The 25,553-nt window shown below is 41.3% G+C and overlaps 1 protein-coding gene across 1 annotated transcript in view; it reads right to left on the minus strand.

The window, feature by feature from the left end:
* Nucleotides 1-4,995: 4,995 nt before the first annotated feature.
* Nucleotides 4,996-25,553, minus strand: part of atp10a (ATPase phospholipid transporting 10A) — a 95,757-nt gene continuing 75,199 nt past the window's right edge. The window contains exons 14-21 of the mRNA XM_034709312.1: nt 24,355-24,715; nt 21,426-21,502; nt 16,442-16,567; nt 16,116-16,316; nt 11,723-11,803; nt 11,504-11,608; nt 7,043-7,230; nt 4,996-6,872 (exon numbers count right to left, since the gene is read on the minus strand). Coding sequence (XP_034565203.1) covers nt 6,242-6,872; nt 7,043-7,230; nt 11,504-11,608; nt 11,723-11,803; nt 16,116-16,316; nt 16,442-16,567; nt 21,426-21,502; nt 24,355-24,715 — 1,770 coding nt within the window. The 3' untranslated portion in view covers nt 4,996-6,241. The remainder of the gene's footprint in view (nt 6,873-7,042; nt 7,231-11,503; nt 11,609-11,722; nt 11,804-16,115; nt 16,317-16,441; nt 16,568-21,425; nt 21,503-24,354; nt 24,716-25,553) is intronic.

Below are 25,553 nucleotides of genomic sequence, written 5' to 3' on the forward strand. Positions count from 1 at the left end.
TGCGTGTACTCCAAGTCCCCGTCCCCTGCCTCTGCTTCCCCTGACTCTATTTACTGCCCCTCTCGCTCGACCTCGGGCCTGTCCCCTCTGACCCGATGAGGTGCTTTGCTCAGGACTGTAGTCCGGATCAGAGTCTAAAAAGCTCTCACCACGGGGCTCTGACAAGCAGAAGAATTAATGACATTTAGTAAGTCCTACAGAAGATTTAGATGTACTGTAGCGTCTGTCCGGACGCTGTAGGGATGACGAGACGATTCGTGAACATGTTGATCTTTAATAACCGGTCACTGTCGGCCGTGAACATGCCAACCAACAAAGCAACAATCAATGTTTGAATGAATGATAAACTTCTCCTCCCTGTTACTGTCTCCCGCTCGCTGTGAGTACTAACAGTAGCCATGTTTGTTTGTGTTTTTAACTTTCACTAGGACGGATTTTGATTCAGTCACGATCATATGGTCTTGAATCAGCAGCTCCGAGCAGCTCTGAGGGGAGGGCGGGAGGGTTTAGACAGAGTATTGAGGAAATGCTACATTCAAATTCATGCTAGTTTTCCGTGACTACCAACCCAAGCTTTAAAGGAGAGAGGGGAGAGACTTCTGTGCTAACTGGAGAGCAGGAGAAATCCCCAGTTAGCTGGTGGTTCAGGTGTATCAACTGTGAGAGCATGCTCATAATAAACTGAGAGGACAAACAGCTGCAGTCTGCATCACTCACCATCCAGTGTTCCCTGCCTCACTGAACACCACTGTTTTACCCACTGTCTTCAGTTTTCAGAAGTTAAATCAGAAAAGTAGAGAGGCCAATCAGAAGTGTGTCTTCAAAATATGTTTTTCGGCTCTTTTTTATTGAATTTTTTTTCTATGAATGACACATGACTACACAACCCATTGTCTCTAGATGTACACTACCAGTCAAAAGTTTGGACACACCTTCTGATTCAATGTTTTTTTTATCTATTTGAATTAGTTTTTTTTTCATTCAATAATTCCATATATGTTCTTTCATAGTTTTGATGTCTTCAGTATTAATCTAGAGTTTCAAATAACTAAAATAAATACAAACCGTTGAATGAGAAGGTGTTTCCAAACTTTTGACTGGTAGTATATTTACCTTTTTTAAATTACAGAATCTTAGCTGCTGAAGGGGTAGATTAAGCTGAAATAACAAACTCAGCAGACATTACTGTGACAGCCTGATCATTTTCAGCATCACAGGATCACAGAGTCTGTGGGTAAGTGTGACTCATGTTAGCAGAGCTAGCACCACCACCTTGTAGCATCAAACTTCACCTCTGGGGCACCATTGGCCTAGTGGTCTAAGCGTACGCCTCATGTACAGAGGCTATACCCCTCATCACAGAGGTCGCAGGCTCGACCCTTCACTGTATGTCCTCCCCCACTCTCTGCTCCCCACAGTTCCTGTCTCTCTTCAGCTGCCCTTTCCACAAAATTTCCCCAAAAGTATATAAAAAGAAAAAAAACAAAAGAAAAAAACACTTCACCTCTCTCTCACAGTGTCATTTTATTGTCTTTCAGCTCTTTGTTTTGGTTTGATATCTTCAGTTTTACTTCTTAATCCCTCCACATGAAAGCCTCGTGTTGTTTCTTCTTCTATAGGTTTTATATCGTACTTGAAAGTCATCTCTGCTCTCAGAGAAAACTTGGACGGTCACAGTGTGAAAGGCAGATAAATATTTAGCATCCCAGTTTGAAAAGAACGCCATTTGAACTATCTAAACGTTACAATCACAGGAGGCTTAAAACAAACCCTCCTGAGCTCAGCTGGACAGAAACATCAGTCAGACTGAGCTCAGCATCTGCAGTTTTACTGGAATAACATGAGACGCTTCTCATCTTATTTAGATATTTTCTTCCCAACCTTCCCAAGAAGCCACAAAAAGCAGGTCCAGTGCAAAGACGATGTCAGAAGTGAGGACTGAGACGTTTTATTAAGCAAAGAGTACAAATCTCTGAACAGATAAACAGGTAGTAAAGATAAATGCTGAATTATCATCACTTTTATTTTGTTCACAAGTAGCCATGATGCAATACTTTAAAAATCCCTCAAAAAAAAAGAAAGAAAAAGGAAAGTGTACATCTGGGATAACTTTGTAATGTAGGTGCTTGTTGCTGTCGTGGGTCTGAGCTTCTCAGTGTTTCCAGCTAACTCTGACCCTTTTTATATCTTGGTGCCAAAATGAACACCTTGAATGGTACTGATCAGTGTTTTAACAGAACGTAATCTCTGCACATGTAAAATATCAAATGTAAAACTTGTAGCAGGCCTACTTTGTAACAAAAGTACAAGTTTAACACCAGCAAACGGAGCTCAGATATGTCTTACACTGTGCGGGAGGATTCTCAACGTTCCTGTGAGGAATTTATAAAAGTGGGAATGTTGGAAATCAGCAGTGAATACGCTTGGAGCTTCATTCTGGCACACGAAGTGCGACGCCAAAAGCACAGAACAGACAGAACCTATAAAACAAAGTGGACAGACTGCAGAGTCAGAAACTGATAAACATGCCAGAGAAAGGCCTTGTGTGCAAAAAGAGACAGGAGGAAAAGAAAAGTCATCACATGTAGCCTCATAAATATCGACAACAGAAACAGAAAAATGCTCCCGGAGATGCACCGTCATCTTTCAACGACAACAGCTTCAGCATCACTTTAAAACTCTTATATTTGTAAATCTTATCCAGTGTTAAGGCACAGACTATTGCTTAGAAAATAATACAGAAATATAAATGTTCTTTGGTAACTGATACAAAATGTACTGCAATGAAACAATCACACAACAATCATACAACATTAAAGGTGCTGCTGCTTTAAATGCTTAACAATTAAACTCACTGTCGCATCTTTCCAATCCGTCATACTCAGTTAGTTTCTGATGATGAAGGACGTCATGATTCCTTTAAAACACGGTCCCATCCTTTTATTCTCTAACACACCAAATCAGCACCAACAACACTCAACGGCTATTCTACCATGATGCTTTCAAAGTGCAAATTTAGATCACAAAGCCTCATCTTTGAAATTAAGGGATGACCTTCTTTCACCATCAAGCTTTTGGTTTACAGCTGAGAACAAATCAGATGTTTAATTGAACTTTCTTAATGACAGAGTGTTTTAATTAAAGTTCAAGCTAGATAACGGTTAGCTTGACTTTGCACAAAGACTGCAAACAGGAGGAAACAGCTAGCTGAGTCCTTTAAAGGGAAGTAACTTAACATTAGCATGAGTAAAGTCTCATTTATAACACCTTCTTTATTTTCACTGGTATGCAAAACCTCTGTACAGAGCTAGCTGCTTGGAAGTTACACTTTTGTGTCCCCGACTTCATGCAAAGTGTCACTGAGTAAATAAAGTAGCTTTGTATTTTAAATAAGAAGCTTAGCTTAATTCAAAGTGGGGGGAACAACTAGCTTAGCTAACCGTTCTCTTTGTTTTAAGTTTCTATGCAAAGTTAAGTTTGTGCTACAGTAACTGATACCAGTCTCAAGTTTTCATCTAGAATAGGAAAGCCATCACATGGTTGGCTTAGCTTAGCATAGCATGAAGACTGGAATCAGGTGGAAAAAGCTCTTTAAAATACTTTATGTTTAATCTCTTTAAAACAAGTTGTGGCTCTAAGGGGTTACATTCTGGAGGATTGGAATATTAGACAGATATATTAAACATAAGGACAATTGACACAACCTGAGGTGGATTTTTAAATTTGAGATAAAACAAACGTACTTGTTTTGGGGATTTATGCTAAGCTAATGCTAACTACCTTCTAGCTTCAGATCTAACAGACAGCTACAAATTGATCTCAGTCTTCTAGCTTCAGATCTAACAGACAGCTACAGACTGATCTCAGTCATCTAGCTTCAGATCTAACAGACAGCAACAGACTGATCTGGGTCTCCTAGCTTCTGATCTAACAGACAGTTACAGACTGATCTGGGTCTTCTAGCCCCTGATCTAACAGACAGCTACAGACTGATCTGGGTCTCCTAGCTTCTGATCTAACAGACAGCTACAGACTGATTTGGGTCTTCTAGCCCCTGATCTAACAGACAGCTACAGACTGATCTCAGTCTTCTGGCTTCAGTTCTAACAGACAGCTAAAGACTGATCTCAGTCTTCTGGCTTCAGGTCAAACAGAAAGCTACAGACTGATCTCAGTCTTCTAGCTTCAGATCTAACAGACAGCTACAGACTATTCTCGGTCTTCTAGCTTCAGATCAAACAGACAGCTACAGACTGATCTCGGTCTTCTAGCTTCAGATCTAACAGACAGCTACAGACTGATCTCAGTCTTCTAGCTTCAGATCAAAGAGACAGCTACAGACTGATCTGGGTCTTCTAGCCTCTGATCTGACAGACAGGTACAGACTGATCTCAGTCTTTTGGCTTCAGGTCAAACAGACAGCTACAGACTGATCTCAGTCTTAGACTGATCTCAGTCTTCTGGCTTCAGTTCAAAGAGACAGCTACAGACTGATCTCGGTATCCTAGCTTCAGATCTAACAGACAGCTACAGACTGATCTCAGTCTTTTGGCTTCAGATCAAAGAGACAGCTACAGACTGATCTGGGTCTTCTAGCCTCTGATCTGACAGACAGGTACAGACTGATCTCAGTCTTTTGGCTTCAGGTCAAACAGACAGCTACAGACTGATCTCGGTCTTCTAGCTTAAGATCTAAGACAGCTACAGACTGATCTCAGTCTTCTAGCTTCAGATCTAACAGACAACTACAGACTGATCTCGGTCTTCTAGCTTCAGATATAACAGACAGCTACAGACTGATCTCAGTCTTCTAGCTTCAGATCTAACAGACAGCTACAGACTGATCTCGGTCTTCTAGCTTCAGATCTAACAGACAGCTACAGACTGATCTCAGTCTTAGGCTGATCTCAGTCTTCTGGCTTCAGTTCAAAGAGACAGCTACAGACTGATCTCAGTCTCCTTGTGTAGCTCTTGGCAGGAACAAGAATAAGCATGTTTACAAAAACTGATCTTTAAATGTGAAACTAAAATCTCTGTAGAGCAAAGAGTCTGTGAAACAGACACAAACACAATGTTACACACCTGCAGCATCGCTTCCTGTATTCAAACTTCTATAATGTTACCTTGTTAAATCTTGGAATGCATAATTAAAGTATTCAGTGGAATGAACTGAGACAGAGAAAACATGCTCTTTAACTTTGTAGAAATAAGGCTTGCACTTAAACGTGCACCAACAAAATGCCCCGACTTTCAGATTTCTGTAAAGATAAAACTCTTTGAGAATCTGCACTGAAACATAAAAAATCTTTCTGGAATACCAGCACTGATTCAAGGCCACAGCGGCATCAGACTCAGGTCTTCAGGAGTTCACAGGCGGAGCTGAAGGAACGAACAGAGTAAATAAACCAGCAGTGGAATCTCTTCAGCCTGAAATCAACAGGAAGTGTGTGCGCTGCATTCTGTAAGCGCCACAGTGCCGCTCCGTCCAACGACGCACCCTGCGACAAAAGCTAATTTGGACATTATTCCAGGACTCTTGTGTCTCTTGCATGGGTAGGTATGCTACATAAAAAGTTTAGCATTTTGCAGGTTTAGTTGTGTTCAATATTAATAAATAGGTTCTTACATGATAAAGGTCATGTTGTTGTAGACCTAAATCACTGATATGTGTCTGTTTTGTAGTTGTTAATAATATATCTATCATCAATAAGTTGGCTACTTCTTATCTATACTGTCGAAGGCCGTACATGATGTTTTATTCTGAAATTTAGGGGATTCTGCCGTTAGCCTGACTTCCTGTCCAGGTGGACCTGAGATATCAACTGTCTTTAGTGGAGCGGAGCATGGACACACTCCAAGCTTCGGCACGGTGCTCCTCGTGGAAACATGAGCATTAACTAAAACGGACACGGATCAGCTCCAGCGCGTGCAGCGTTGACAGAACACGACGCACATGCTTCCTGTGGGACTTGAAGGTGACTCTGCTCCTCCTTCTGTTAAAGCCTGATGAAGAACTGAGATGTATTTTTATGAAATAAAAAAAATCCCCAGAGAAAAAAACCCAGGAGATATTCCAGTTCTTCCATCTCCCAACTCTGAAAAACATCTTTAGCTCTAAACATCCAAAATATAAAGTACCTTTTTCTTTATTTATAAAAGAATCTTCTTGTAAAATACCATAAAATTAGATTTTAAAAAACTATCGTGCAAATTGGAGTAAAATACTTAAGACTGTAAGACATCACAAGGAGATGTGAAGTGACTGTTCCTTCTCCTGTTCCGTCTCCTGCTCGCTCCTCTGCGCTGCAGACTTGAGTTTTTCCTCTAAATCCCTCGTGTATCTGACACAGTGGGAGCCTCCGTCGGGGGGCAGGTTCAGGTGGATGCTGTCAGTTTGTGGGAGCAGAGGTGTGGAGGTGATCCAGCTGGACAGACTCAGATCTGAAGCCTCTAAACTATTCTCTAAACACTCGGAGTCTTTGGTTGGAGGAGGCTGCGGCTCCTCTGAGAGCTGAGGAGCGTCTTTGGTGTAAGGAAGAGTGTCTATTTCTGTAGGGACTAACGTGTAGAGGTCTGAGAGGCCCCTCTCACTGTCTGTGGGCCCCCTCCTCTGGCCCTGTTGCTCTGTTTGTAAAACAGGCCCCTGTGTTGTCTTGGAGCTGGGGAAGCCCCTTTGGTCTTTTTTACTGCAGTCTGTCGTCGAAGGCGTGCCGAGGGACAGGAAGAGAGGCTTGGGGCTGAGCGGTGACCCCACCTTGACCCTGCTGAGACTGAGGATGTTCCTGCGGGTTTCTGCGGGGAGTTTATCCAACTGTCTTCCAACTTGAACCGGGCTGGGAAACAGCGTGCCTTGACACGCCCTGTAGAAATATCTGGAAAGTAAAACAGAGCCAGACATCAGGACACTCTCCAACAACTATTCCAAAGCTGAATGCCAAACTCACGGGATAAACATTCAAAGACATCTGGTGCAGATAGAACTCACGGCACGGGTCATAAACCAGACAAACAGGCTTGTGTTTTCAACCACAGTGCAGAATACCTGGGCAGCAGTGCAGCGATTGGCGTGATGATGCAGAGCAGGTAGAAGAGGGGGTCCTTCAGCAGCCTCTGCATGGTCCAGTATGGGTTAGAGGGGGTGTAGCAGGTGGGACAGGAGGCGTTGTAGCACAGAGCCACCGTGAAGAATAAAGCTATACTGAAGCTGATACACAGCCAGTTCATCCAGGTCTGCAGGAGGAGAAGAAAGACACTACATCAACTTCTTTGAAGATTTAAAAGTCCACAAAACAGATCATCAGTCATGAAACTGTCAGTCAAATATCTGCACTCAGTTTTGTTTTTTTAAGCAGAGTCTAAAAATACCTCTTCACTGTTATTTTATTGCTTAGATTTTTGGGGGCCAATCATTTTACAGCAGGAGGTTTTCTATCAGCTGCACTCTCAAAACACTTGGTTTGGTTAAGTGCTCCCTCCAGACTTCTGGGGTGAGATGTTTTAAAAGAGAAACTTTGCTCAACGCAAACTGCAAACTTGCTCATGGTGCATTGTCTGGACTTTTATCACCTTGCAGACATTTTACAAAGAAGCTAGCAGGCTAAAGTCTGGATAAATGATGAAAGTTCTTCTGTTTTAGTTCACAGATGCAGCCCAATCAGATACAGTAAAGAAATGTTCAGGGGGTTCTCAAAGATATGTGACTCTCTTCCATCAGGAGGGGCTGTGAGCTGAGCTGACACGAGCTTATTTGAACATGCTCTGCTGGCTTTACGTCATAATTCACTCAATGCTCTTCAGTGACAAAGTTACAGAGAGCATATTTTTGTACAAGTGGGTTCGATTCATCAGTGATTTGAATCTTTGCAGGTCACTACGGTCTCTGATGTGTTTGGGAAGCTAGCTCCAGGGGGAGGAGACAGCAAAGGGAAAGGCTGTACCCCCAGGTTCAGTGCTTGGTCCTGGATGCCAGAGAGAGGAGGTTGGCAACAGAGGTGCTGGGACTGTGGGCCAGACGTGGGGATGGAGCAGGTCAATGAGGTAGGACTGGGCCTGGTTAATTGGGACTTTAAAGATCAGGAGAAGGACTTTGAACTGGACTTGTTGTGGGACTGGAAGCCAGTGGATGTTCTGGAGGACAGGGGTGATAATAGCTCTGTTTTGGTGGTGGAAGAGGGCATTTCTAGTGATGTTCAAATGAGACATTGCTGTTTAAAGTGACCAGAGGTACATAATGTGAGTTGTTGATGGTGAGGCAGAAGTTTTGCCTGGTATTGGTGAGCGATTTGGGACTGATGGTTATCATATCTGACTTGTTGCAGCTGAGTTGAGGAGGAAGCTGGCATGCATTGATGATTTGACACTTGGAGCAGGTATGTGATTTCATCACGTACACTACCAGTCAAAGTTTGTAAACACCTTCTCATTCAAGGGTTTGTATTTATTGTAATGATTGTAAACACTGTAGATTAATACTGAAGACATCAAAACTATGAAAGAACATATATGGAATTATTGAATGAACCAAAAAGTGTTAAACAAAGCAGAATCTGTTTTATATTTTAGATTCTGTAAAGTAGCCCCCTTTTTCCTTCATGACAGCTTTGCACACTCTTGGTATTCTCTCAGTCTGCTTCATGAAGTGGTCTCCTGGAATGGTTTCTAATGAACATGAGCCTTGTCAAGAGGTCATTTGTAGAATGACTTGCCTTCTTAATGTGTTTGAGACCATCAGTTGTGTTGTTCAGAGGTAGGGTTAGTACACAATGGATAGTCCTATTTGACTACTGTTGTAATCCAGATTATGGTACAACCAGATTAATTCATAGTTTTGATGTCTTCAGTATTAATCTACAATGTTGAAAATAATTAAAATAAATAAAAACCATTGAATGAGAAGGTGTGTCCAAACTTTGGACTGGTAGTGTATGATTAATTAGCTTTGTGAAAGCTGTCACTGTCTTGTAAAGAGTTCTTCTTCTACGTTTAATCTGTCGGCCTCTCAAAGTGGAAATATGTGTTTACCCATTTCTGGAATCTGGGGATGTGCCAAATCAACTCAATGAAGTCCAACAGAGCAGAACATAAACACGTTATCACACAGGTTGTTTTTCTTAAGCCTCTGTAGACTCAGAGTGAGAGAAGCCAGATGTCAGTATTAATCACTTATTGCACAAACACTAATTGACGCCTTGTGGTCGCTTCTCTCTGCCAGTGAGTCAAAGTTGCAGTTTAAATCCACCCATACTGTGCGTTTGACTGGGAGTGACATCAAAGCTGCATCGGGGAAGGGGACACGAGGTTACTACTCTAAAGACACAACAGCAGCAAAGGTTCCAGGTTAAGCAGGAGAGATGCCATCACATAATAATAATAATAATAATAATAATAATAATAATTGATAGGATTTGTATAGCACTTTTCATGATACTCAAAGTCGCTTTACATAAAAATAAAAATAAAAATAAATAAAACAGAACAAGGACAAAGGTGGGGAGGTAGGTCTTGAGGTGGTTTTTAAATGATTTAAGTGAGTCAGAGGTGAGGATCTGTGGAGGGAGTGTTCCAGAGAGTCGGGGCAGCGATGGCAAAGGCTCTGTCCCCCAAGGTGCGGTGCTTGGTCTTGGTGATAGGGGACAGGAGTTTGGCATCTGATGATCTGAGGCGGCGAGATAGGGAGTGGCGTTTGAGGAGGTCTGTCAGGTATGAGGGGACGAGGTTATTGAGGACTTAAAGCAGGATCATGAAGTGGATTTGGTGCTGTATGGGGAGCCAGTGGAGGTGCTGAAGGATCGGTGTGATATGGGCTCTGGAGCGGGAGTGGGTGAGTAACCGGGCAGCTGAGTCCTGGACATATTGTAGTTATTGGAGGTCAGAGGAGGGAAGGCCGTAAAGGACGCTGTTGCAGTGGTCAAGTCTGGAGGTGCAATGTTGCAAAGGTGGAAGAAGGATGTTTTGGTGACGTTTCTGATGTGTGGTTTGAAGGAGAGAGTGGGATCGAGGATGGTGCAGAGGTTACGGACTCCTGGGGAGGGTGTGACTGTGTGGCTGTCGAAAGCACACATGAAAGGAACACTAGAAAAGACCAGATTAATGTTTTCTTTCCAGGAAACTATGATCTTGAAGTAAAGTTGATCTCTATCCCATTTGTGTGAAATTGTGTCCAAATTAGCAAAGAATTTATTGAGCTTTTAAGAGTGACCTTTGACCCTAAACCACCCCAAATCAAATCTGTTCATCCTGAAGTACAAGAGAACTGTTGTGCCAAAATCTGAAGAAACTCCCTTCAGACATTCCTGAGATATCAGGCTAATGTGAAGAAGGACGGATGAAGAGACTGAAAACATAATGCCTCTGATCAGACATGGACAGGGTCAGCATGGACACCCTGAGTGGTCTGCAGCGTGCAAAATACTGTGATACACTGTGAGTTCTGACACCTTCATCAGAACCAGCGTTCAGGTTTCAGCAGTTTGAGCTCCAGACCTTCACTCCCCACATTTCCCATCATATCTTTTACATGCTGGCGTCGTGTCAAGGTTGTACCCCCTCTTGGCTCCAGCTCTCACAATCCCCGAATGGGATAAGTGGTTTAAATAACAGATGGATGAACAGATCTGCTATACGAGAAGTCGTATTTAAATATGGGTTCATGTGTGAGAAAGCTGTGTCTCTGATACTGTAGCCTCTCTGGAGCCGACAGACACCTGACAGTTTGAACTGAACACAATGGTTGGCTGCAGTGTTTTCCCTCTTACACACACACGCACACACACACGAACAGAAGCAGATAATTAATTACAGCCTCACAGCGACTGAATAGGAGGAAGAGACAGAGCGTTACCTGCCGTCACCTCGAATACCTTTAATTGACTTTCACAGCCGTTTACCCATCATGCATGAGTTATTCTCCTCAGCAGCCCGAGAATGAAGCATTTAGCCGTAACTGATTCAGCTCGCGTTATGAATACTTCTCTGCAACAATAGGCTATCATGTCCAGGAAGGTGTTCAGCAAAGAGGACATTTTTCCACGTACGAAACTTGTCGGGCTAAATTTACAGCCTCAGCATAATGGAAAAGACTGATTCAATGCAGGGTCATAAATTCAAAATGGCTCACGACCAAGCTGCAGAGCTCTTTACGAGAAACACACGTGGATACCTGAGAATAGAGGCAAGCTGGGAGGTGTGTGTGTGTGTGTGTGTGTAAGGGGGGGGATTGAACAGGTATTTAGGAGCTGTGTTTCAGTGTGAGGTGGTGAGCAGCGGCGTGGTGGAGACAGTTTTTAGAGGAGCTGGATGGAGGCAGAGACGCTGTCAGGTTGATATATTGTCTCTGGTGCTGCAGAGCTTTCTGGTTCAATCTAATCAGCTGGAGTTAAACATCCATGTGCCTGACAGCCTTCACAACAGCCTCTCACACAAAGACCAGAGAGGAAACAGAGCACTGGGAGGCGTTTTTAACCGAGTATTGAGTCATCAGTGTGTCTTAAAAAAGCTTCCTCACCCAAGTCTTGGTCTCAATGCCTAAGTGCACAAGAATGGTGAACAAAGCCAGGGTGGTGATGGGAGTTCCCCATGTAAACAAATCCACGTCGGAGTCAGCGTAGGCCTGAGGAGGAGAAGAAGACAGGGAGGAGACGTCAGTGTGGAAACCATGAGTAAGCTCAGTGTAATAAGGATGACTCAGTCTAGACGAGCTTAGGTAAATAAAAGACAGACTCACAAAGTACGGGATGAAGAAGCAGATCAGACTTTGGTAGAAGGCATCAATCATGTTCATCCAGAACATATATGGCTTATATTCCTGCAGGATGAAACCACAGATTAGCAGCTGTAATCCTCCCCAGTGTGACGGAGCAGAGGTGGAGTTCACACCAGGATAACATGATGTCAGTATTTATGTTGCCTTGAATACGATTGATTGTCAAACATGTGAGCTGACTGGAGACTTGTACATTCTAACTTCACAAAATAACCTGCAGAAGAATCAGAGTGGTTTCATCTCTCAGTGCAGGAGTCATGGGTTTTATCTAAAGCCTACAGCAACGCTAGCAGCTCTAACCTTCATTTCAATCAAGGTTGCCACATTTTTAGATTTTCAGTGACAGGTACATTAAAACGACAGAATGTGTTAATTTTACATTTGATAGGTTTGAAAGTAGCTGAGCTTCTGAATGAGCAGATCTACAGTTATAATTTCAATCTAAATCGATCATGAGCAAAGACAGAGAAAGCATGGACGCTCTGTCAACTGAAAGCAGAAGTGAAGACAGAGCACGTTATTTGAAGACAAAGCTGTAAAACAGAGAAACAAGACGTTGTTTTCTAAATGTTTCTCTGTGGTTGCACTCTAATGAACTTGTGCTACGCTCTACTCTCCATCACACACCTGAATCTCTTCTAAAGCACAGCCACAGGTCTGCTAATAAACCAAGGTTTTACAAAGTGACTTTAGTGTAGGGCTGGGAGATAATTCAATAACGATAAGTCTCGGGATATCATTTTTCTCAATATAAATATGATGTTTCTTTATTTGATACTTTGAGGCCTTGAGTCCCTTCGAGAGCACAACAACTATATTCAATGAAGAACATGTTCGGTTGTTCCTATTTGACATTGCCATATGTGGTGTTTTTTTATTTGTTTGCCTGTTTGTTTGTTTGTTTTTGTTTGTTTTGTTTATTCTACTTCTTAACTTGTTTTTGGTACTTTCATTCTTTTATTATTATTTGTTTGTCTATTTATTAATTTATCCGTTTTTGTTTTTTTTTCTTGTACGATTATATTATTATTTCCATGTGTGTGTATGTGCATGTATGTATGTATGTATGTATATATATGTATGTATATGTATGTATGTATGTAGGTGTATCTGGATATATATGGATGTATATTTGTTTTTTTTTAGACTTATTGCTCTTTTATCTTTTTCAATTATTTATTTTTTGATATTCACCTACTCATCGTATTGTAATTTCACTATTCTTTATTTTTCTGTTTGAGTACTTGTCAATCTTTTATTTTAAGTTATTATCACATATTATTGGCTCTTTTTTAAAAAAAATTTTATTCATTTACTTATTGTGTTTCTTATATAAAAACGTCACCTTCTTGAATTGTTTGCATTGATCTTTTTCTTGTAATGTGTCAAAATCTAAATAAAAATATCTTTGAAAAAATAAATAAATAAATAAATAAATGGAGCGACGCCTGCGAGCTAGTTCAGGCAGACAACTCGGCCTGCAATGCCATACACGTCACATGTCCCACTCTCTTATCCATCATCCAATCCTGCCCTCTGCCTCTCAAATTGGCGGTCTATTTAAACTGGGGAAAAAATCTCCCATCTCTCCCTCTGCCTGTCAACGACTCTGCTGCTGCATGCCATTGCTGATATTTTCTTCTTCCCCGCCGCCTCCCCAGCTTCCACCTGCAGGCTCCGGGGGTGTTTAGTATGTTTTGCTCATCACTCCTCAAAGTCTGCATGTAAACTTATCTGCAGGGAGTGATGAGGCCGGAGCCTGGGCACCAAACATGAATATGTATTTGCTCCTACAATAAACAATTTAAACGTGAGTTGTCTGACTGAAATAAATATGACAAATGTTCAATAAAAGTTTGATATATTTAAACCTGTAATTACACACACCAACCATTGCAAAGGGAGGGGCGCTAGTGAGCCATAAACGCTAGTTGCCGACCAACATTAGACAGAAGGAGAAGACGGCATTGAACAGCCAATCATGTCGCGGGGTGAGAGGTAGGCGGGGCTTAAAGACATTTGGGGCGTAATGTAAACACAGCTGAAACGAGCGACAGCAACACGGAAGAAAACTTACACATCTTACTTCTTACCGTCAGAAATGATGGATTCAAGAAGTTTATCAGAAAACTAAATCCAGATACAAACTAACTAACTGTCTGGTTTCTTCAACTTTCACTCAGGAGCAGAAAATCTGACTTTACATTTAAATGAAATAATGATTTGATATTTATCGTGATAATTATCGATATCGACTGATATGAAATATTTTAACATGATAACATCCTTTTCAATATTGTTCATGTCTGTTGCAGACGGACAGAGAGCAGAGGAAGAACACAGTGGTGCCACCTACACCCTGTTGTAGTCTTTATTTGGGTACTGTTGACATCGAGCCTTACACTGCTGAACGATTACTGACGCTTTAAAAGGTCCAAAATAATAAACATTGAAAGAGCAGCGAGAACCCACACTCTCTGCAGATACAGACACCACCACACACTTCTTCTGGATTGTGACTTCTGGATAATTCTTTAGAGCCCAGCAGTTCATTTTTATTATAGGTATACACTGCGTGGACAATTATTAGGCACATGAGTATTTTTGTGAATATGTTAAAAACTATGTTAACAGTCGTTTTCAAATTTGTCAGGAAGTCAGATAGTGAATATATTTCTTGAACTGTGTGGTTAAAATGATCCTTTTCGGCTGTATTTTTAAATAAATGCAGAATCTGCAGAAATGAGCGTGCCAAATTATTATGCAAGTTGGTGATAAGAGCATATAACTTGTAAAAATTAAAAACCAGGCACCATTTTAAATATTCTATTGATTGAAAATAATAATATTTACTACAACTGTATTCAAACTTCAACAAAAACAACAGTTTTCTTTACATTTGTTACAAAATAAAACTGTTAATGTCTTTGAAACATTTCAAATCTAAAGTGTTTCTCAAATGTCCAATATAACCTCCTTTTCTTTCAGTGAGGGTCAGAGGTCACTGTAAACTGATTTAGTTTCTGATGACTTCTCTGCTGACTCTGTGAGCTGTACCTTGTATGGCTTTCCAGAGATGCTCGTTTGAGCTGTATTTCTCACCATTACTGTAAATTATCTCCTTTATTATTGACCACAAGTTCTCAGTCGGGTTGAGATCAGATGAGCAGGCAGGCCAGTTCATGAGGCGCTCCTCTTTAAAGCCCTGAGATGCCGTCCTGTCCTGGGAATAACGTGAGGCATGTGACGGTGCATTGTGCTCATGCATGAACACTAGCATCTCCTTCACTTTAGCTGAATGTCTTTTCCTCCATGCAGGAAAATACATAAGAGGATTGCCTCATGAACTGGCCTGCCTGCTCACCCGATCTCAACCCGACTGAGAACTTGTGGTCAATGATAAAGAAGATAATTTACAGTGATGGCAAGAAATGCAGCTCAAAGAGTATCTTTGGAAAGACATACAAGGTACAGCTCACAGAGTCATCAGAGAAGTCATCAGAAACTAAATCAGTTTACAGTGACCTCTGACCCTCACTGAAAGAAAAGGAGGTTATATTGGACATTAGAGAAACACGTCAGATTTGAAATGTTTTAAAGACTTTAACACTTTTATTTTGTAACAAATGTAAAGAAAACTGTTGTTTTTGTTGAAGTTTGAATACAGTTGTAGTAAATATTATTATTTTCAATCAATAGAACTTTTTAAGTGGTGCCTAGTTTTTGTTATATGTTATATGCTCTTATCACCAACTTGCATAATAATTTGGCACACTCATTTCTGCAGATTCTGCATTTATTTAAAAATACAGCCAAAAAGCATCATTTTAACCACACAGTTCAAGAAATATATTCACTATCTGACTTCTTGACAAATTTGAAAACGACTGTTATCATAGTTTTTAAAATATTCACAAAAATACTCACGTGTCTAATAATTGTGCACGCAGTGTAGGTGTTGTTTGATTTTTACTAGTGTCCTATCCAAGTTTAAAATTCTGGTACAGTGACAACCTTAATGCCAACATGCTATGACTGCATCAAAATGATGTAACAGCCCATAGAAGGCCTAAACCTAACAGGTTAAAGTATGCACAAACGGAGTGAGGAAGCAGTGCTTGTTTACTTCTCTTTTTCTAAATGCTCAGTTTTCTTAAAGACAACACTTGGAGCTCTATTTATCACACACATTAGATTTCCTGAAATATGGTGCAAAGTCAGGAGGTCATACAACATGGATGACTGTATAAAGTTTCCAAAGAAGTATAACCCTGGATAAATGTGTCTTTTTAGATCTCTAAACCATGAAGAGGCAGGACAAAGAAAAGGAGACAGAAACCGGAGCAGAGCTGACCTCTGAGTTCTGCCCGTTCACGTAGAGCTGAGGTAGTTGTTGCAGAGTCTCTGCTGACACGTCTTTGTCCAGAGTGCCGGTGACGAGTTGTGGGAAGGCCGAAAACATCAGGTTGAAGAAGATAAGATACCACTGATCAATCATGGCTGAACCTGAGAATCCACAGTAGAACTGATACCAGAAGATGAGCGCTACAAACATCTGTGGGAGCAGAAGATAACAGGAGGAGGTCAAACAAGGACATGGGACAGGAACACATGCAGACAGGACATGTTTGTTTTCACTAATGTGCATTACATGTGCATAAATAGGTTAGAGTGGCTTACAGCATTCTTGTAGAAGAAGTAGAGGATCATGTTAGCCAGTCGGGAGTAGCACCAGTGTCCGTGGACCAGCAGGAGCTTCTGGAGATACCGGAAACGAGGCAGAGCAAAGTCGCTCGCCATCACTGCCTGCAAAACACCAGAAAGAGACATTCAGTGCTCTCCTCCCTGTACCGTCTCCCCCTCAAACTCACAACTTCTGCAGATTTCAGGAAATAGCTGCACTCACCGGCCTCTTTTTAATGAATCTTTAGTGGGTATAATCTTTCCAAAGCAATAACCCTTAAACGAGTTTGTGCACCTCTAGGGATTCATCGTTAGAGCAGCAGGACGCCGTCAGTCTCATCCATCATTATTGAAAACTAAACCCTCCCTGAAGTCACGCTGGGTTTGTAACTAACATTTTAAACTGCGCTGCTTCACCCTTTATGACACGTCTCACCTGTCAACATTATTTGTCAACATGAGGAATAACAGCAGATGCCTTGTTGTGCAGCAATTTAGTTTCTGCTGCGCTCTAATAACGGTCCGCTAACGACTACATGGGGAGAGCGCTCTGATAGGAGAAAGGAGTGTTAATCATAATGAGGTGTGTGTGCTGAGATGTGAGTCTCAGCACGGCGCGCGGTCCAGAGGAGTGACCGATGTCTCATTAAGAGCAGATTTGATTAACAATGATTAATGCAGCGGCCCCGTTAAGGACAGGATACTGAGACTTTAACAGATGTGCTACACAGCAGCGCGCCTACAAAACCTCCCCTGGAACTTAATTGGGAATCTCCATCACTGCTATGCAAGATCACCTTTCTGGAGCAGGGTTTGAGTGAAACGAGCAGGGGGAGGATCAACAGAGCTTCCTTTCTTTATTATTTTAGACTCTGCACGCTGACAGCCTCTGCTTTAGCGCCGGTGTTGACCTTAAAGCGTGGAGAGAAGATGGAGACTGTGTTCTGCTTCGCTGCAGGACACAGGATGAGCTTCCTGACTCAGCGTCACACAGGCAATACAATCTAAAGGATGTGTGTGGATGAGGGTTAAACATGCACTTAAGAGTAATGAGGCCAATCAACCACGCTGAAGAATGACCTCACTCCGCCATCTTCTATCTCATATTCAACCTCACAGGATCTGTCATGTTGTTATTACCCCGCTGTGTTAACACTGGATTCTGATTGGTCAAAACTCCACAACAACGTTTCAATCTCAACAGCAAAAGGGATGCAAACATATCAAATCACTCCACAGAAAGAAGTCCATCACACTCCCCCTCTGCCTGTTGACACTGGTAAAAACGTTAGCTACCTCGATTGTTGGTTTATCTGTTACCCAGCTGTGTTACATACTTCATTCTGATTGGTCAAAATCCCATAACAATGGTGATTAATTCTCAAAAGCAAAAGAGGCGCTATGGAGAAGTCTGAATTCCCTCTCTGCCTGTTGACACTGTGGTAAAAACGTAGGTGTGGTCTCAGGCTGGTCCTGAGAGTGGGGAGATAATGACAGTTAGCGGGCGCAGATAAGTGAGCAGCCTGAGGAGCTTCTGGACCCCAACCATCTCTGAGAGGGACAAGTGGAGCAACATCCTGTCCTGCAGCAGGGCTGAAGAGAGCATCTCTAAGCTGCTGATCTCTACAGTCACTCAAACCAAAAGCCAGCCTCAAGTGGACACTTGAGGAACTGCAGCTTTAGCACTTCTGCATTGGCTTCATATTTCAAGACAGTAGGTTGCTGCTTGGTTTATATATGACCTTGTGGCCAGAGTGTATAATGACACCTCGGTTTTCATGAGATGCACACTGGCCCAAGAAGATTTTTTCTCATCTTCTTATAATGTTTACTAAAAGCTAAATCCACAGAGGGCTGCACACTTCCTTCAGAGCAAGAAGGTCCCTGGTTTGTGGATATCCTCATTAGGTTACTTGGTGACTGTTAATTGCATTAAAAGTGTGAGTGTGAGCGAAACTCATTGTCTGTCAGCCCTGTGATAAACTGTCAACCTGTCCTGGGTGTACCCCCGCCCCTCACCCAATGACAGCTGGGATTGGCTCTAGCCCCCCATGACCCTGAATGGGACACGCAGCATAGTAAATGGATGGATGGATCCATCCATTTATGTAACTTAGAATAATGTATCAGAGCACAGAGCTTCAAGGGCAGGACAAAGGTGACGCTAGTGGGCATGCTGTGAGTGCATGAAAATCAAGAACTAGCAGGAACAGCTAGGTGAAAATGTGGCATCATGAATGAGACCCTGCAGAACAAGCAAACGCTGAGTAATGAGTTAGCACAAGGAGGGTTGTTAGGTCATTTAGAGTAGCTATGATGTTAACAGGGATGCTAACTTTGGCAAGCAGAAAAAAAGGTTTTAAATCTCCTGTGAGGAACTTTCTGTTTGTGTTCACTTTGGCGCCCCCTCTGGACAAAGTTATCATCATCCTTTTATATTTAACAGTCAAATGATCACTCAGTCTTAGGGATGTACATTTTAAGAATTTTCCGTGATCGATTTTTGGAAATTTTAACAATCAATTATTGATCAATCAATAAAAAAAACATTATTATTCTTACGTCAAAAACAATGCCAAATATGTTTTTCCCCCTAAATAATATTTTCTGCAGCAACAAAATGCATAGAACTGACGGTATTGAATACGTGTACATGTTAACACTGATTATCAATGATCAGGCTCATAAAAATATTCTCCATGGACATAGTCTTATAAAGTGAAGGCTCATAATACTAACAGTAAAGTACTTCAGACTCACAGAGTCCAGTTTTCTGTCTACTCGTTCTTATTGAGAAAAATAAACATGTGTATTCAGTCAGGTGTCAGCCGGGAGCGCAAACAGGTCAGACTCAGTCCAGCTGCAGAAAAGCTCACACGGCTCTGATGTTGCTGCTCTGCAAACATAGCACACTAGCAATTCCTACCAGTCTGTTGGCTTTGTCTCTAAAGGTTAAAATGTCCTGTTTAAAGTTGTCAGCCTTCGTGTCCATGTCGTTGTTGGCAGCAGTTGTGTATTGATCCTCTTTAAAAAGCGCTCATGGAGACCTAACGGACAGCCAGGCTGCCAGCTGAGCGTCTTTGCTGCATGTGTGCAACACCTTTAACAGCTGATTCACATCCAAACATGCTTTAAACTTAAAACACCTCCCTGATAGCTGAACTAATATGAGATCACATGATGTTTGTTCCATGTGATAGAAAATTGAAAACAAAAATGCGTGTTTCGAGTAATTTCTTAACAATCAATTAATGGATAATCAATTAATTGTGTACATCCCTCCTCAGTCTAAATATTTGCTTTATAAAAAGGTTTTTCTGAAATCAGCCTCTGCTCTCTGCTATAAAAAGTGGCTAAATGATATGATTTCCTGTCTGTATCTTGAAGAAATCCGATTCACAATATCAAACACCTATTATAGTTTCTTTAGATTTGGGGACCCTTTGTGGAGTTTATCAATTTTCTATCTATTTTGACCCTCGCGGCGCACTGTACTTGTGTTGTGATTTGGTACGTCGGGAATGGCGTGACGTCAGCTAGTGGAGTTCTATTCATTCCGTTTGCTTGAAGAAGCACGGTGGGAAGAGCGTTTCGAGGAAGATGTGGCGACACATTCCTGGCGTGAAGCCACTGCAAACAAAAAGGATAAACAAAGAAGCAGGAGACGATCAAGAAGAGGAACAGACAGCTAAACGGAGTGATGTCACTAAACCACGTTTCAAAGAAATCGAGGCTGGCCAACCTCGGTCCTGACCAAGCGGCAACCTCCGGTCTCAAACGATGAAGCCCATGCTGAAGTGTTATAAACTGCAATACATCGAAAATCCGCTTGAGGCTGGCTGCAGAAACACCAGAAACCACATAGACATGAATGGGAAAAAGACGATCTTTGCAGCATTAATAAACATGTTTACAGCCTGGTTCAAAAAACGGCTTGGCCCTACAACGCTAATCTCTCTAATGGCACACACTGTACGGGGGGTGAATTTTTTTCTAAAGTGACAGTTCAGAAGATATTAAGATTACCAGTTTTGCCCAAATAAGGACATGACTGACGTGACTCCCGGTCGGGAACACATAGCTATTGGCTAGGAGGCTCACACTACGTCACACTCTGCCTGGTTGAGTTCCTCATTTCCAATATGGCTGCCGCCGTCGATTGGCTTCAAAACAGCTCTCAGGAACAGATGGGTGACGTCACGGATACTACGTCCATATTTTATACAGTCTATGAGTGTGACTGACTTACAACCCGACAAACCACACCATGAGCTGCAGCCTTGGTCGCAAACACACAAAAGAACACTTAAGCATTCTTTAAGTGAGGCTTAAGTTGGATTTTCATAAAAAAAACGTACGGTAATTAACTTAAATCAAATAAAGCATGTTTTTTTAATTTGGCCTGTGAAAAATATTTTTGGCCGGTACATTTTTGGAGGTCACTAGCCAATGGCAGATGAGGTAAAATGTTAATTTTACGCCCTGCGTGTATGTCTTTTATATGTATGTTGTTATTAATATATAAAAATGTGTATAAATAAAATCTTTAAGAAAAGAAAAGATAAAGGTTCTTCTTCAGTGTGATCCTAGTCGTCTGGTCTGACACCTAGTAAGAGTTATAAGAGTAACAGTCTTGTTGCTGATGGTCTAATTTACATTTGTAGGTCGTAAAGAGGCGTCAGTTTTAATTTCAGTCTCTTTTGTAACCAGCTAAAAAAAAAACACTGGAGCTTTAACCAATTACAATAACTGGAAAGAAGAACAGACCCCTCATCCTAAAAAATAACGCTCTCAAGTCTTTGTGGTAGTGAAGTGCCACACCTGTAATCATGCCCCTCTTAATTATCCTGTTTCTTTAAATAAAGGGAGAAAATGATGAAAATGAAGTTCATCCCTGGTCTTTACTTTCACTTTTCATGCACAGTCAGGGCCTTTATCAACCCTGATCCACCTCTTTAGGTTCTTCTGGTTTCCTCCTTACCTGCATGCCCTCCTGTCCTGAAATGCCCACACCAACATCTGCTACCTGGATCATGCTGACGTCATTGGCTCCATCACCTGAGGTTAATAAAGAGAGAAAGCGACATCGAGAGAAATGAGTTCCTTTAAAGAGAGAAATGTGACCATGAAGTCCTGAAACCATTGTTACCGTCAGATTGTCACGAATCCCCGAGACAGAAAAAAACCCTTTATTGAGCACGGTGACGATGACACTGAGCGTTATTGTTTCGGATGACAACCTGTCAGTTCCTTCAACCATCACATGAGCTGTTCATATCTGTTTGTGTCACCAGCTCTGGATGAGTGGAAGCAGGCCTGCTGTGGTGGATGAGGAGTTTTTTGTCTTTGCTCCTCTTTGAGAGTCGTGCTCAGGTTTCTTATTTTACCACGGCTGGTGAAGTGGGAGATGAAGTGTTGGTGGGCAGGGAAGGTTTTTTTGTTGTCACGATTGTAGGCACGACTGGAAATCAGGAATAGGTGGAGATGAGCGATCAAACAGAGGTAACTAGTTTGTATTCACTCACACTCTGGTGCTGCAGCAGTGTTTTAGTCATGGACTGTATAAAACATGGACACAAACACAATTTACTCCAAAATGTGCCATTGGAAAATCGTGAGGGCACATGGGTCCTCAAATATTCAGACAAGATCATAGTCAGTGGTTGTCTATATTTTGCACTCACACCACGCTCAAAATGAAATGGACAGATGCAAAAAACCCAAACATTCCTTCCCAAAAGAGAAAAGATTTCTAGTCAGCGTGCAAACATGATCAACACAACATGTGATCATATTTCTTTTTAAATTGGAGAAATTAGGAAGAAAACAGACTCAGTGTTTAAAGACCTAAGCTTCAATGAATCAGAAATCATGAGATTCAGTGTAAGAATGAATAAACGAGCAAAATACCCAAACAGTATTTTGTATCATGCTGTAAACATGTTGTTTTAACCTTTTATACTGTTGTTTTTAGTATTCCAACATTGATTTATCTTAACCTCTTGTCTTAACCTTTTTTATCTTCCTTTATGTCATTTCTTCTAACTGTCACCTCTCTGCAATTTATTGCTTTTTTAAAATCTTTTTTCATTGTATTCCTGTATTCATATTTCTCTTTTATTATCTTTTAGTTTCTTTCCTATTTGTAAAACACTTTGTAACCCTGTTTTAAAAAGTGTTACATAAGTTGTTGTTGTTGTTCTTTTTCTTCTTCTTTTACTTCTTTTCTTCTTCTTGTACTTCTTTTACTTCTTTGCTTGTTCTACTTCTTTCTTCTTTTCTTCTTCTTGTACTTATTTTCTTCTTCTTCTTCTTCTTCTACTTCTTGTCTTCTTCTTGTACTTGTACTTCTTTTACTTTTCTTCTTCTTCTTGTACTTATTTTCTTTCCTTTTCTTGTACTTATTTTCTTCTTCTTCTTCTTCTTCTTCTTCTTCTTCTTCTTCTTCTTCTTCTTCCTAATGAGGATTCCTTAACTCTTGCAGCCAGCCTCAAGTGGACACTGGACGAGCTGCAGCTTGTTGCACTTGTAATGGCTTCATTTTCCAGTACCTGAGGTTGCTGTTTAGTGTATGCAGCTTAGATTGGTAATTTAGTCTATGAATTACATCCTTAAGTACATATGATGTAATCTAATGAAAGAAATTAAGACTCTGGGTAGTTCAGTAAAAATCCAAGGTTGTATATTAATTGTTGAGAGTGAAATTCAAACCCGTTTTAAGCCCTTTTCTGGGTTCCTTAATCAAAAGAATCCAAGAACTTCAAAGTCCAAATTGTTTTCAGAAATGCAATTGCAAAATATCTCTTGATACTCAGAACAATCAGCACGGCATTATTTACACTGTATCATGTCTTGTCGATTTTATCAGCCAAATCTTTATTTTGTTCTTTTTTAAAACTCTACCCTGTACGGTGACCTTGAGTGCTCAGAGAGGCACCTTTGAATAAAACGTATAATTGTTATTATCATTAGCAAGAGGCCCTATGATGACCAGCTGTTTGAATCAATCACCTGAATCATCATCACATCACTAAAACGGTCTGCTTCTCACTAACTCAGGAGAGCACAGCGAGTCTGTCGTTCTCAGGTTTGTAGCATTGTTGTCCTGCTTGCTGTACATCTTCCTGTATCAGAATATAAACAAATTCTACTCTGAAACTTAATGTGAAATATATTATTTACATATAGACAACAGAGCGGTGTAGTCCACAGTCTTGTCAGTGTTGTACAGATAAGATTAGAGAGCTGACAGATATTAGAGCTCCACTATCATCTGCCTTCCCCACAGAGGTGTAAAATAAAAGTGAGAGGAGCTGCTGTGTGTTTTTTTTCCTCCACATTACTGCAAACATCGCAATGACAGGAAAGTGCTCGGTTTGCAAAACAGGATCCTCCTGAGAGCAGCGTGAGCGAATAAATGAAAACAGAGAGAAGACAGTCGTAAGTCACTCTGACGTCCTCGTGTCACCTCTGTGTTAACAAAGCTTCATTAAGACAGAGTCCGTAATGACCCAGGTTGTATTAAAGTTACGTTGTTTACACTGAGTGGTCACAGCAAGGGTGCAGGAGGTGTGTTTGATGAGTGTGCATTAAATCTTTTAAAGTCGACTGAACATTGAAAACAAAGCAAGAGGAACTTCAGAGCTTCACTGCAGCTGTGTAACATTACAATGTTTGCTTCTGTTCATTTTTAGAGTTTAGAGTTTAGAGTTTTGCAACCAGAAAAAAACAAGGATTTTTTTGATCCATCAGGACTCTGACTCTTGAGTGTCTTGCACCAAACACACATGCAATCATTCTCTTCAAAGCCCGATCTGAGGTAATTCTATTAACAGGATATTAGGCATCTTTTCCCTTGGGGTTAAATGATAAATGTGTTGAATGAGAGTGCCTCTTGACAGTGTTCTTACCGATAGCTAAGGTCATGACCTTCAGCTTGTTCCGCACCAGTTTGACCACCATGCTCTTCTGCAATGGCGTAGAGCGACAGCAGAGAACAGAACGACAGCTCCGAGCCACCGCCAGAAACTTATCCTCCAAGCTCTTATCCAGAGCGTAGGCCAGGGTCCGCCCGTCGATCACCAGGCCCAGCCTGTGCACCGTGAAGGGAGCGGTGTGGGAGGATGAGGAGGAGGACGGAGATGAAGAAGAGTAGATGTCAAAGGGTACAAAGTTGTTGTGGAAAGCCTTGGTGGATTGATCTGAAGAGCTGCAGAGGAATTTGGCCTGGATGTAGTGTAAACTCTCCTCCAGCAGCAGCGCACACGCCTCCTGGTTCAGAGACAGGTACAGAGAGGGTTTCAGTTCAAGACCAGGTCAAAAAGTTAAGTCTGATATCCAGCTGAGAGAACCTGCCTCACATCTGGCAAACAGATGCTTCAACAGCACAGAGTTGAGAGGATGCCAAACCCTTCTAATGAAGGCGGTGAGGAAGAGGAGGTTATCAGGGAATGCAGAGGAGAGGATTTAGAAATATGAACGGTGGTGTTTTCACATCGTTCAAATTTGCTACACTTCTTTCTGTCAGTTAAAGGTTTATTTTGTCATCCTTCTGAGTTTCTACCATGCTCTGTCTGTCAAAGCACTTTGTAAATATTTGTTTTCAAAGGTGCTGTATAAATAAAAGTTATTGTTATTATTACTTATCACCCAGCTGTTTCAAATATTCAATTCTGATTTGTCAAATATCAAAACAATAGTTATTAAATCTGAGGACAGAGTTCTTGCACACTTTTTAAAATCAAATTGAAGACTTATGAGGATCTTTCAAAGAAGACCCAAACACAAAAAATTACCATTTTTGTACAGCAGAATAACAGAAATGTACACAGGTGTGTTGTATTAAAACTACTTTGAATATCATGAATATTATGAAGCTCTTTTCCATATCTTGCACGTCACCTCACATTTATTTGCCTACCATTCCAAAGGATTAAAGGTGACATATCACGCTTTTTTCATCAATATATATTGGTCTAAGAGGTCCCCAAAACACGTCTTTAAAGTTTATGCTCAAAAAAACACTTTGAAATCAGATTTTGGCATGCCTGAAAAGTCCTTTTCTTCAGTCCTCCTCAGAACAGTCTGTTTTCTCTCTGACCACGCCCCC

This window comes from Notolabrus celidotus, chromosome 2 (assembly GCF_009762535.1).
Source record: "Notolabrus celidotus isolate fNotCel1 chromosome 2, fNotCel1.pri, whole genome shotgun sequence".
NCBI classification, from domain to species: Eukaryota; Metazoa; Chordata; class Actinopteri; order Labriformes; family Labridae; genus Notolabrus; species Notolabrus celidotus.